Source organism: Suillus subalutaceus, assembly GCF_016647625.1.
Source record: "Suillus subalutaceus strain FC151 chromosome Unknown DFJ58scaffold_357, whole genome shotgun sequence".
NCBI lineage: Eukaryota > Fungi > Basidiomycota > Agaricomycetes > Boletales > Suillaceae > Suillus > Suillus subalutaceus.
Window position 1 is genome coordinate 3,624 of NW_024540606.1, and position 10,990 is coordinate 14,613.

Consider the following 10,990-nt stretch of genomic DNA (forward strand, 5'->3'; position numbering starts at 1 on the left):
GGATCGGCGACTGAGTGGATTCGAATTATCCTCGTATCTCACACGCTGCATCACCTGCAGGTTCTCGTGGGCTTCGGGCCCAACACTGCAACGGTTTCGACTAAAACATCGAGCTATTCGTGGTCGACTCTATCCTGCACAAATGCATTAGACAATCAGTCTGTCACATCCCATAGTCGCATCTCATTGTCAACACTACCAGTGGTTCCGCTGAGTTTCGTAGTCGATGTGAATGTACCTGTCGATCAGATCTATGATAGTAACAGCCGGAACGATGAATACACTTGCTGGTAGTACCCTTGATTCAGTATTAAGCACTTTGAAGTTCAATTCATGGGTTCAGTGTTCGAACCACTGAATATTTTTTTCTATCAGCTCTTTCCACAGCGTATGATATCTCCTCGCTTACCGGTAGCTCCGTGAAGACAGATAGCCCTGTATATGTCTGTCGGATAAAAAACCACGCGTTGGCGATATGGCAACTATATATATCGTTAATTGGTCACGGTGCTATGAGGGATGATTGTTTAATTAAATTGTTTAGTGGACGAGCGAGGTCGTCGCTATTAAATGTTTCCAAGCCTGTACATACCCATGACCTCCTAGGATGACGACTATCCCTGACGGTCATCATCAATCATTCTTCAATTTCACGCTCTCCCTTTCAATTCAATTATCGCCATGGCGGAATGGGAAGCACAGATCGTCATTGTCTGTACTACCAATTCTGTCAATTCGACATGACTATAACTACCCAACAAAAAAAGTTGATATTCTACTCAGTGTTTCACGATATATGAATATGGAGGACGCTTTATGCTTACTCTCCGCTGGGAAGATGACGAGATAAGCGATTCCAGCGCCTTCACCGATTGTTATTTCGGACTTGAAGGATAGACATAGACGACAAAGACTGGGTACAGGCGCTGGAGCTTGCGAGTTGAACGCAATTTCTGCTAACTAATGCGTAGACAACGCTCGATGGTGGATCGACCGACAAACGTACGAAAATCCCAAGTAAGACGTCTTTCGATGAGATTTCTGCGTTGCAGATGCTGAATCGCTGGAGGTTATCGCTTTGAGCTATCCGCTGGCTAAATTTTATACGTTGAGGTTTGCGTCGAAACGGTCGAGTTGGGAGTCTGTGGACAAACGTGTGAGCAGTGCCAACAGACACAGGAAGAGGAGGCGGTGTTAAAGAGTTGCACGCCAAGCACAGCCGGACCGACGTCCTAGCCGGAGATGATCAAGATCATATGTCATATGTTCACATCTTGTTAATTCACATGACAGCGCACAACTCGCGGAAATGGACGCGGACGCACCTCGAAATGCTTCATCTGATACACGTGTTGAGTGATATACCAATTCTGTGGAGAAATGCACGATCTTCCCATACTACGGCACGCTTATACCACACTCGAGTTGGAAACCGGATATCGGTAGGAACTGAGATCCAGAAGACAGGAAGTGTGACTTCCGAAGTTGTTATCTGTTGATGGTATGCTACCCAGGAATGTCGGATCTATATCTTCCTTGACGATGGCATTGTCCAACCCGCTGCCCAGGCTTCTCAGCGGCAGTGTCGATTGGCGAAAAACACGCGTTGGATGTTCCGTAACCTAACCCCGGTGAGTCTGTCTGATACATTGATGAGTATCCCCGTAACATCAGACAAACTTAATCAATGCGCCAGGTGAGTACAAGGATGAAATCAAACTTGACCACTGAGTTGTCTGCGCTGCGTTGAACGTTTGAATTCCGTCGAGGCCGTCGCATCGACAGATATGATGAGGCTGCGCACAAGCGCTTAGACTTGTCGTGCCGATGTTTGATCGGGTTATCGACCGTGACATACATCGGGCCGTGGTCGCCAGTGGCCGCTGCTGGTGCTGTGGGCGCCCGGCGAAGAGGCCATGTCAATGAGTTGATACTCTTTGGTTCCCATCGAGTATGGGAATCGCAGGATAACAACTAAGGACATGGTCAGACGACAGCGTCAAGCTTGAATTTGACTTGTGGGCGATGGTTGACATATAAAATTGCTTATGTAATGAAGTGATGAATCCTTACAATGGACTTAAAAAGTTGTCATAAGTAGTACTGCCATGTATCAACCCTTGGCACAGCAAGCACGCCTCCTCTTGACCCCGTCTTAGTCTGATCCTGTATGTGAATCCTTTATCAAGACAGACCCAGACTTACCAAGCGCCACATCTAGTCCCATGAGCCAACCACCAAGCACACCCCGAGCAGGTCCCAGTGATACCAGTGGCGACAAATCAAACACCCCACCACTCCCGGTACCACCCCTCGCACGTACCCAATCACACCATTCTACCGCCTCAAAGACCTCGAAGCCCATCTCTCGCACCAGCTCCCAACCCCCTTCAAACCGTGAAGTTATACTGCTCCTCGCAGATGCAGAGTCTGCCGTGCGCGACCTCCGCGCAGATGTCTCTCTTTTGAATTCACAATTATCATTCGAACAAGACCGTGCTGATAATGCAGAGCTTAAAGCAAAGGAAGCATGCCTACGATTCAAAGAGGCCAATGATGCGCGCGTAGTCTCTCACAGCGAGATCGTACGTCTGACAGAGGAACTCAGGTTATACAAAGACGCACTCGAACAAGCCCAGAAGGAGATTTTCCGCGCGCAGGGCGTGATGAAGGATGTCGAAGACAGGAGGAGGGATGCAGAGGAGAGCGCTGCAAAGTCAAGGTCTAGATTGCGCAAATTGATGGAGGAGAAGATGATCGAAGTCGCTCGTGAGGAGGGCCGTAAACAGGGCCTCCAGGAAGGACTGGAGATGGGGAAGGATATGGGGTACGTACATGGGCGCACCAAGGGTTATGCACAAGGTCGAGTTACAGCAGATCGTGTCCTCGAACGCTACTTTTCTGCCCCGAGTGATGACGAAGGTAGCGATTCGAGAGGTGGCTCTGGTGAGGCACAAAACACCCCGCGATTCAGACAAGAACCAGTATCGCACACTTCCAGTGAACAATCACGTCCTCGCACGCCTACACGCCCCCGTGCACAACCTCAACCTCAACCGCAACCGCAACCTCAATCGCAACCACGGCCACGGCCACAGCGACGTCCAACCCAGACCTCATCTGCACGTAGTACCATGTTCTCCCCTGCCAACGCGCTGCACGACGTTCCCACAGACGGTTGGATCCCAGAAGCTGATTCTTCTCTCATCATCCGCTTGCCACCTCCACACGAGTTGGACCGCTCGCGTCGTACGCCTTCCCCCATTTATTCGAGTCCTGACACACCATTGCGCTCCCTGCCTCAAGATCCTGTGCTTATGGTACCAGAACCTCGAACTCCTGGTGCGCCGTTACATTCGATCCCTGCTTCGGACTCTCGTAACCAACGAACGGTACGTCGGAGAGCTTCGGGCACGGAAAGCGTGACCTCTACGAGAACGTCCGAACTAGATCTGCTTAGTCCTCCGGAGCATCCTCGATCCAGCGGGCTGAGCGTCATTCCCGAGGTTACGAGCGTACGTGAGCAGAGTACGCCTAGTAGCCGGAACATGAGAGCGACTGTAGAAGAAGAAGACGAGGTGCGTCTTGCTCGATAGAACTGTTTTGGCGTGCGCGCTTATCAAGTTGCAGGCTGGCTTCGTACATGTTGCTATGCCGGCACCGCGTTCGTCTAGAGAACAAATTCGGCAGCAGAAAGCACCCTCTGCTACATCAGCAGCTAGATCGCCAGCACAAGAATCAACACGTCCGATTAGTTCATCGTCATCTGGTACCGTCAACATCACGATCCAACCGCCCGTGAGTAAGCTCTCTTCTCAGTTTATTGAGCACTGTCAAACGGGCCACAACTCTAGTCACGTCCCGCGTCTAACATGTCGCAAGTGACACCGTCTGGGCAGCGCCCGTACTTCCTCAGTCCTGCAGACGCCGACCGCCCATTGCCACCGCCACCTTCGTCGTATTCCCCATCGCCAGCACACGTCACACCGTCGATGGTGCCTATACCGCCTACAGGTAGCACGATGTATTCAAGCTTACCTTCAGGCCTCCCACCTGGGTTCGTACCCACCGGCCCACCTACTGCCCGTTCATACACACCAAGCAGCAGCCTACCAGCACTCGCCACCTCCTCCCAACACAGTCGCCACCAATACCGTGATACCGCCCAACCATATGCCAGCGACACGATCATAATCCCCTCCAGCCCCAAAACCATGCTCGACGACCCGAACGAACCCGTAGTGATCCCCCCGCCTTCACAGAAATTTGGGCCTGAATCGGATGAGGACTCTAGTGATACTAGTAGCGATGCGGGGTTGCGGACGCCGGGGAGGAAGTATAGGGCTGCCGGGAGTGCGGCGAGTTTGTATACTGCTACTGCTCCTGGGAGTGGGGCGAGGTATAACGCGGGGGCGGCTTTGAGTGCGGGTGGGACGCCGAGGGCAGGGTTGTATGGGAAGAGTGGGAGCGCAGGCGGTGGTGGGGAGGGGTATGTGAGGAGTGGAGGAGGGGAGGGGTATGTGAGTAGGGGAGGAGAGGGGTACGTGAGTAGGGGAGGGGAGGGGTACGTGAGTATGAGTGCTGGGAGTGGGTATGGGAGGATGGGGTATGTTGGTGAGCAGGGGAGTGTGAGGGGGTGATCTTCATGATTTGTCACGATGCGAGTTTAAATTTACGATAAAGGTGCTGGCACCTTCTTATGGATTAGTACGACATTCGTTATGGATACTGCATTATTTACATGCTAGGCTTCGCTTTAGGGAATACAAGGTTAAACGGTTATTAAATCGTCACGATAAGATTCTGATATATACTGAGTTATCTGATAATTCAATCGATATCATGGTACCATCTTATGGCCCTCTTCTTAAATCACTTGCTGAGGGTGCTACGGGCACTTGAACTATACATGTGGTGGTTCACACACCAAGGGGGAGGATGTTCATCTAATACCAAATGGTGCATGGCAGCGACGGAGCCCCATATGTCCACCAGATCAACAGTAATACTGGTTGTGCCTGATCATGATGAGGCGGGTTGTTTATGTCTGTTTGCGGTGTCGGTCTAAAACACCGCTGCACTATGAAGCTGGTTATTCTGACACTGTCATCCTCATTCAATCCCGGAGCTTCATTTCCCCCGTCTTCCGATGGGGCGGTCTCTATTTCCAGATAAACTTATCGCAAATTTTTTGCGCAATGTTTTGAATCTGGAGAATCGAGATCAAGAGCGTCTGCAACGTGCTTCATGCTCGTTCAACTAGTGGAATTCGGCGAGCACAGCTAATCAAGAAGGAACGACTGTCTTCCTTGTATATGGTCTGACTAGGGGAGACTAGAACATAACCTACGTGAAGGAATATTTACCATCCCTGCGGATAAAAGGCCGCACACGCAAGTTTCTCCGGGGTTAAAACCGACACCTATCTGTTGCATCAAAATCATGGCAGTGCGCTCGCAGCCGTCTAGTCGACATGGAGTTACTGGTAAGTGTTTTGACAAATGCATATGATGCCGTAGCAGACGTACAGCGTCGGCGAGTGGTTACCTGCGGCGCTCTTCCGCTTTGATCCGCCATCCCATATATATGTTATAAGACGCGACTGTATGTTATTATGATCCAAAAACCTCTGAACTCCACACATGAATTCCACTCGTCCTCCTGTACTGGTCGTAAGTGAGCTCGTATGATGGTAGCTTGCGCCTCAGCCTAATCACTCTTTCTTAGGTAGGTGCTGGGCCAGCAGGTCTGGTGGCAGCGTTGACGCTCCTCCAAAACGGCATCCCCGTTCGTATCATCGAGAAAGACCCCAACCCTCGCATCGGACAGCGTGGTCCCGGAATCTGGGTTTGTTATGATACCACTTCTCTGATGCCCTGTAGTTTCATTTAATGCATGCTCTAGCCACGCTCCATCGAACTCTTCAACTTCCTAAGCGTCCCAGAAGTCAACGATCTGGCGAAACCCTTCCCTGTAATCCGTTCCTACAAGCCTGGAACATTGGAATGTGCGGCGGAATTCCCGATGGTCCCGCATATGGAATCTACTCCTGCGATACCATTCGTATGTACTATGCAAAACCATCTCTCAAGCAGTCATGCTGATGTTTTTTTTTTGTTTGTAGCATGCTGCAAAGCTTATGGGTCAACAACTCCTAGATGTGATTCTGCGACGCCACCTAGAGAAATTTTCGTGTTCCGTCGAGATGGGCACCGAACTGCGTTCGATCGAGCAGTCTGACGATGGTGTCACGGCTGTTCTAGCAAAGAACGGCATATTAGAGACTTTCGATACTAAGTGGGTGATCGGTGCTGACGGCGCTAAAGGTGAGATGCGATCAAATTTAAATGCGGTAGGCTGAATCTGAGTTGTGGTTTGCAGGTGTCGTGCGCAAACAGCTCGGGCTCACATTCTTGGGCGAGACTAGAGACGATTTCCGAATGGTCATGGGAGACATTCGTTTAAAGGGCGTTGGTCTTGATAGAGCGGTGCGTCCAATTTCTACTTACTCCATGAAGGAGCGCTCCTGATACTGTCTTGGAAGTATTGGCACCGATTTGGAAACTTTAAACGAGGGTATATCTAGTCTCTGCTCTCGAGGCTTGGAGATGTGTATACTGACGCTGTGCAGCATCTCACTGCGTCCAACGGACGAAATTGGCGAGGACGGCTGGCAATTTATCATCCTTGGTAATGATCTAGACCTGACAAAGGTCGCTCAGAGCGAGGAGCTGATCTTCGAGATCATCGCATCGGTGATACCCACGGATATTACATTCAACAAGCTCGTCTGGGTGAGCGAGTACAGGTGTGTTTTATTTTGTTACATTTACGTTTTCAATGTTCATCGGTTTACTTAGGGCCAATATCCGGATGGTAAACAAGTTGAGCGAGGGCCGAGGATTCGTTGTGGGTGGTGTGTGGTTCTACTTATGAACGATGTACCTGCGCTGATGGAAGTCTGCATAGATGCTGCTCAGTATGTGTATCTTTGAGTGCTTTCTTACCAAACTGATTCTGACATATATCCAGTGTCCACAGTCCAACCGGTGGTCAGGTGCGCGCGCTCTGATCAAATCCCGATACCTACTTATCTTTGTATGAACAGGGACTCAACTCAAGCGTACAAGATGCTGTAAGTCTTGCAAATGCACCATGTATGACACTACTGACCGTACACTAGTTCAATCTAGGCTGGAAGCTTGCGCTCGTCGAAAAAGGACTCGCCGACAAATCTCTTCTTGAGACGTATAATACCGAGCGTTTGCCTGTCATCTCCGAGATGCTTGAGATGACCACCGCGATTCTCAACCAGACATTAGAAACAGACAACGCGCCCGTGACACGAAGCCCCATTCTTTTCATGCTCGGTATCAACTGCCGATTCAGCAACATCGTTCTCGACGAGTTTGCGGTTCCAGGGAAGCCTATCAATGCATACGGGGTGCTTGACGAGGAGGCATCTGGAGGCTGGGGACAGGGCGCCTGATGCGCCAAATATGGTCCAGGTGGGAGGTGGAGAATCTGGCGTGAAGACGCTCTTTGGTCTTTACAGACCATGGTATCACACTGTGCTTGTGTTCGCTCCGAGTCATGCAGATGCTACCCCTGATCTTGGAGTGCGCTGCAGGCATATGACACAAGCGTCATACGATCAGCAGTCATTCTGTCTTCATCCGCATCAGTGACGTCTGTTGCATCCTCCGCCGATCTTGTTCTTGTCGATCAGGAGAATCATGCTTATTCAGCTTACCTCGTGGAAGCTGGCCAGACGAAGGTGTTTGTGGTACGGCCGGACGGAGTGGTTGGGGCAATCGTACATGGTGCAGAAGGCGTAAAGAAGTATTTCTCGGGAATATTTTTGAATGTCTAGTGGTCTGTTCTTTTTACTTGTATTCTTATATCACAACTCATTCGTATTTTACAATCAACGTAGTTATCAAATGGTGTAGAGGTCAAGGCGGTACTTATTGGGGAGCGCGCCTCAAATCTGGACCAACGCAGTCGAATGTTCTTCGGTACTGTCCGCTATCAGTGAATTTGTTTTTCCTTAGTCTCCCCGGGCCGTAGGCACCCCAATCTGTGGTGTTGAAGGTAAGTACTTGCGTTCCATTAGTAGGATGCCATCGTTCTCATTCAATCCCTGAGCTTGATTTCCGTCGTGTTCCGAGGGAGCAGTCACCAGTTTCTAATCAACGGATACACCTGTTTGCTCAATGTTTGGAATCGGGCTGCCGAGATTGGGAGCGTCTTGTGATGGTATATGCTCTGATGTGGAGCCCCGACCGAGTGTGAAGGTCAGTTTCTTGCTTGTCGAATCTCCATTAGGCCCGTCCTCTAGCAATGACTGTGACATCAGAATAGTAAATTGACGAGGCGGTGGCCATCCCTAGTCACAGTGACTCCGGTATCCAAGTACCTGTGATACTCTATGTTCAGTTGCGTCAACGGGCACTTATTAGGATTCGACGAGCATAGCCTACCCGAGAGAATCAAGAGTATAATTAGGAGAAGCCCCACAAGGTACGTGCAAGTGACTTCACAAAGTTAGAATAAATATTAATATCATACTCAAACTTCGCATATGTCAGTTAATCAAGTGACGACTCGGCTTCAAAGCTCTGGTGAGCATTTTGACAAATCATCCCATGGGGACGTGTGATGTCGGCGAATTGTTTTTATAAGGGCACTGATATAGGATACACAGGTGGACAACGCATGCCACCTTTCCTCTGTGATTCTGATCCAAAAAACTACTCATGAATTCCACTCCTCCCGTGCTAGTCGTAAGTACCAGGTTGTGATAGAAGATTGTGCTTAAGCTCAATTCCTCATTCTTAGGTAGGCGCTGGGCCAGCAGGTCTGGTAGCAGCGTTGACGCTCCTCCAGAATGGCACCCCAGTTCGCATCATTGATAAAGACCCCAATCCTCGTATCGGACAGCGCGGTTCCGCAATCTGGGTTTGTCATGACACCACTTTCTCTGATACCCTGGTCTCATTTAATGCATGATTTAGGCACGCTCCCTTGAACTCTTCAACTTCCTGGATGTTCCAGAAGTCAACGACTTGGGGAAACCCGTTCCTGTGATCCGTTCGTACCGGTCAGGGACGTTGGAACTTATGACGGAGTATTCAATAGTCCCGCATATGGAACCGACCCCCGCGATACCATTCGTACGTACTACGAGGAGCCGTCGTATTCTCAGACATGCTGACAATATGGTTATTCTATTTTCTACTAGTACGTTTCTAAAATGATAGGTCAACAACTCCAAGATGTGATTTTACGAAGCCACCTAGAAAAATTCTTGTGCTTTGTCGAGATGGGCACTGAACTGCGTTCGGTCGAGCAGTCCAACGAAGGTGTCACCGCTGTTCTAGCAAAGAACGGCATATTGGAGACTTTCAACACTAAGTGGGTGATCGGCGCTGATGGTGCTAAAGGTGAGTTGCGATCCAATTCAAGTGCAGCACCATGAGTCTCAATTCCGTTTCCAGGCATCGTGCGCAAACAACTCGGTCTCACGTTTTTGGGCGAAACGAGAGATGATGCCCGAATTGTCGTCGGAGACATTCGTTTAAATTGCGTTGGTCTTGATAGATTGGTGTGTTCGAATTCTGCTTACCCGTGGAAGAGCGCTTCTGATTGTTTTTGAAAGCATTGGCACCAATTTGGACACTTTAAAACACGAGGGTATGTTTAGCCTCTGCTCTTGAGGCTTGTATGTTGATGATGTGCAGCCTCTCATTACGTCCAACTGACGAAATTGGCGAGGATGGCTGGCAATTCTTCATCTTTGGTGGTGATGTAGACTTGACAAAGGCCGCTCAGAGCGAGGAGCTGGTCTTCGAAATCATCGCATCGTTGATACCTACGGAGATTACGTTCACCAAGGTCGTCTGGATGAGCGAGTTCAAGTGTGTTTTTGTATATTGTGTACATGGATGTATTTTTAACGTTCATTGCTTTGCTTTAGAGCCAATATTCGTATGGTAAACAAGTTGAGCGAGGGTCGAGTTTTTGTTGTGGGTGGTATGTGGTTCTACTTTTGAATGATGTACCTGTGCTGATGAAAACCTTCATAGATGCTGCTCAGTACGCTCGCGTTCGAGTACTTTCTGAGTACACTTTTGCTGACATATGTCCAGTGTCCACAGTCCAACCGGTGGTCAAGTCTGTGCCGCTCTCATCCAATGCCAATCCCTACTTATCTCTCTATGAACAGGGACTGAACTCCAGTGTACAAGATGCCGTAAGTCTTACAAATGCACCATGTATGACACTACTGACTGTCCACCAGTTCAATCTATGTTGGAAGCTTGCGCTCGTCGAAAAAGGACTCGCCAACAAGTCTCTTCTTGAGACGTATACTGCCGAGCGTCTGCCTGTCATCTCCGAGATGCTTGAGCTGACCACCACGATTCTGAACCAGGTAGTAAAGGCAGGAGACATGACCATTCCACGAAATCCTATCACTTTCATGCTCGGTGTCAACTGTCGATTCAGCAACATCGTTCTCGATGAGTTTGCAATTCCAGGGAAGCCTATCAATGCGTACGGGGTGCTTGACGAGGGGAATCTGGAGGCTGGGGACAGGGCGCCTGATGCACCAAATATGTTGCAGGTGGGAGGTGGGAAGTCTGGCATGAAGACGCTTTTTGGCCTTTACAGGCCTTGGTATCACACTGTGCTTGTGTTCGCTTCGAATCACGCAGATGCTACCCCGATCTTGGGTGCGCTGGAAGCATACGACACAAGTGTTGTGCGATCAGCAGTCGTTCTGCCTTCATCCATATCAGCGACGTCTATTGCACCCCCTGCTGATCTCGTTCTTGTCGATCAGGAGGGCCATGCTTATTCAGCTTACCTCGTGGAAGCTGGCCAGACGAAGGTTTTTGTGATACGGCCGGACGGAGTGATTGGGGCGATTGTTCATGGTGTAGAAGGCGTAAAGAAGTATTTCTCCAAAATATTTGTGGATGCATAG

General features: G+C 49.7%; 3 protein-coding genes across 3 annotated transcripts; all 3 read left to right on the top strand.

Annotated features, from left to right (window-relative positions):
* Positions 1-2,107: 2,107 nt before the first annotated feature.
* Positions 2,108-4,760, top strand: DFJ58DRAFT_918491 (uncharacterized protein; the record flags this gene model as incomplete). Its single annotated transcript, XM_041395601.1, has 5 exons — positions 2,108-2,168; positions 2,222-3,578; positions 3,631-3,798; positions 3,855-4,520; positions 4,749-4,760. Exons 2-5 carry the CDS (start codon positions 2,226-2,228, stop codon positions 4,758-4,760), a joined length of 2,199 nt encoding a protein of 732 aa, XP_041235133.1. The 5' UTR covers positions 2,108-2,168; positions 2,222-2,225.
* A 713-nt stretch (positions 4,761-5,473) lies between these two features.
* DFJ58DRAFT_918492 (FAD binding domain-containing protein) lies at positions 5,474-8,295 on the top strand (the record flags this gene model as incomplete). The annotated part of the gene is made up of 18 exons (XM_041395602.1): positions 5,474-5,485; positions 5,520-5,604; positions 5,732-5,847; positions 5,905-6,063; positions 6,125-6,326; positions 6,382-6,488; positions 6,545-6,576; positions 6,632-6,808; positions 6,861-6,916; positions 6,970-6,979; positions 7,033-7,057; positions 7,109-7,135; positions 7,184-7,444; positions 7,509-7,619; positions 7,730-7,867; positions 7,937-8,023; positions 8,055-8,094; positions 8,120-8,295. The coding sequence occupies 18 exons, from the start codon at positions 5,474-5,476 to the stop codon at positions 8,293-8,295; spliced, it is 1,821 nt and encodes a 606-aa protein (XP_041235134.1).
* Positions 8,296-8,759: 464 nt separating this feature from the next.
* Positions 8,760-10,990, top strand: DFJ58DRAFT_737435 (FAD binding domain-containing protein; the record flags this gene model as incomplete). The annotated part of the gene is made up of 12 exons (XM_041386933.1): positions 8,760-8,786; positions 8,842-8,961; positions 9,018-9,176; positions 9,245-9,446; positions 9,501-9,607; positions 9,662-9,696; positions 9,744-9,920; positions 9,980-10,035; positions 10,089-10,098; positions 10,152-10,176; positions 10,229-10,255; positions 10,304-10,990. The coding sequence occupies 12 exons, from the start codon at positions 8,760-8,762 to the stop codon at positions 10,988-10,990; spliced, it is 1,632 nt and encodes a 543-aa protein (XP_041235135.1).